The 1,647-nt window shown below is 31.7% G+C and overlaps 1 protein-coding gene across 1 annotated transcript; it reads right to left on the minus strand.

Moving 5' to 3' along the window:
• Positions 1–159: 159 nt before the first annotated feature.
• LOC125849781 (uncharacterized) lies at positions 160–1,247 on the minus strand (the record flags this gene model as incomplete). Its single annotated transcript, XM_049529757.1, has 4 exons — positions 1,090–1,247; positions 849–1,016; positions 369–468; positions 160–281 (listed from the first exon to the last, which is right to left on the minus strand). Coding segments are annotated over exons 1-4 (495 nt in total), but the record flags the coding sequence as incomplete, so codon positions are not given.
• Positions 1,248–1,647: the final 400 nt, after the last annotated feature.

Here is a 1,647-nt window from a genome sequence, read left to right on the forward strand (position 1 = left end):
ATCCCAAACATGACAACCAAACAAGATATAAAAATTTTATCCCATCATTATTTTCTTATCGTGTCACCATTTATTTTTATCCTTCATACCAAACAGCCCTTTATCCACTTATAGATAAAAAAGGAGAATCCCAAAAAAGGAAAGAGTAATTATTCTTACAGTGATTGAATTGGGAATGTTATTGCCCTCAATAGTCGAAACAGTTCCTAAAACCCTATTGGAATCTGGCCACGGGTTACTTCCAACCTCCGTGCAGTTTCGCTTGAATCCAGAGACACTAGCTGCAGCACCAAGATGATTAAAATGAAAACAGAAAATTCCACTAGTACAAGAAAAAGCTTAATGTTACTGGGGGCGACAGAGCTTACCTTCCAAGTAAACTGCAGAGTCCTGGCATTCCTTGCCATAAGGCATTTCATGATTTGTTTTCAGTGATTCTATGCCGTACTCTGCAAACGGTTGGTTATCCTGTATTTCTAAGATACTTAGAATAAAACTTTGAAGAATTTGATAAGAAATAATAAAATTTAAAGAGTACTATTTTCAAAATTAAAAAAATAAAATAATATACAAAACGAGGAGACATGAACTAGTAAAAACCACCACGTAGACTAAGTTTTCTTTGGTAATCTAATTGAATTTTATGAAATAACAAAAATGTGGAACCTAATTGAATTTTACAAGCAAAATCAAGATAAATAAAAGTTGTATGTTAGCACATTGATCGATCAATTAAGTTGTTATTGTGTCTCGAAGATATGTAACCACTTTGCATTCTTGTGATGTTAATTAAACTCGATTAATCATTTGGCAGATAAAAGTAAAATTACTTCAGAATCTCCACTTACCGTAGACAGCACCCATGAAATATCAAAATTTCTGTTGTCAAATTCACAACTAGGATTGGTTTCCAGTGAGCCGGGCAACAAATGTTGTCCATTTGAGGTACCTTCAACCAGTTGATGATCATAATTAACTTGTGGGTCTGACAACAAATATTTGTCCTGTAAGAAGCCCTGCGATTTTGCAAAATGTTACAAATTCTTATGTACAAGCAAACCTCAAAGACTGTCAATTATCTCTACTTACCTGTGTATTCGACCAGTCGATAATCATGTTTCCAGCATCTTGTTGATCGTCTCTACTTACCGCCGGATACAAACCCTTCATCAAGTCGTCGAAGTCGACTGGCATTTTAATTTTTTCTTTAGCATCTAGGATGCTATCCACAAATTAATGATGGATCTCATCCACAGAAATACCACTTTTGTTTTCACGTTTATTTATATAACATCAATCCAAAAGGTTCAAAAATGTCTCAACATTCCCCTTTTTTTATTATATATATATATAATCAATTATACTTCCTCGTTAATTTCGTAATTTAACTTGTCTTAACTCACATCAATGTCTTGCACTTAAATTTGTATAACTAGACACATATATTTTATGTAAATGTTCAACTTTATACAAATTTAAAGGTCTACCCAAGTTAAATAACACAATTCCCGTATTATGTTTTTTTTTTCATATATTGTATACTATTATGACTTATAGTATTCTTATGTAACTTCCAAATATGTAAATTTTATTTATAAAAATTTAAATATTCAATGTTTGAATAGTGGTAAATTAATCAATTTAACT

This window comes from Solanum stenotomum, unplaced genomic scaffold, assembly GCF_019186545.1.
Source record: "Solanum stenotomum isolate F172 unplaced genomic scaffold, ASM1918654v1 scaffold10469, whole genome shotgun sequence".
Taxonomy (NCBI): domain Eukaryota; kingdom Viridiplantae; phylum Streptophyta; class Magnoliopsida; order Solanales; family Solanaceae; genus Solanum; species Solanum stenotomum.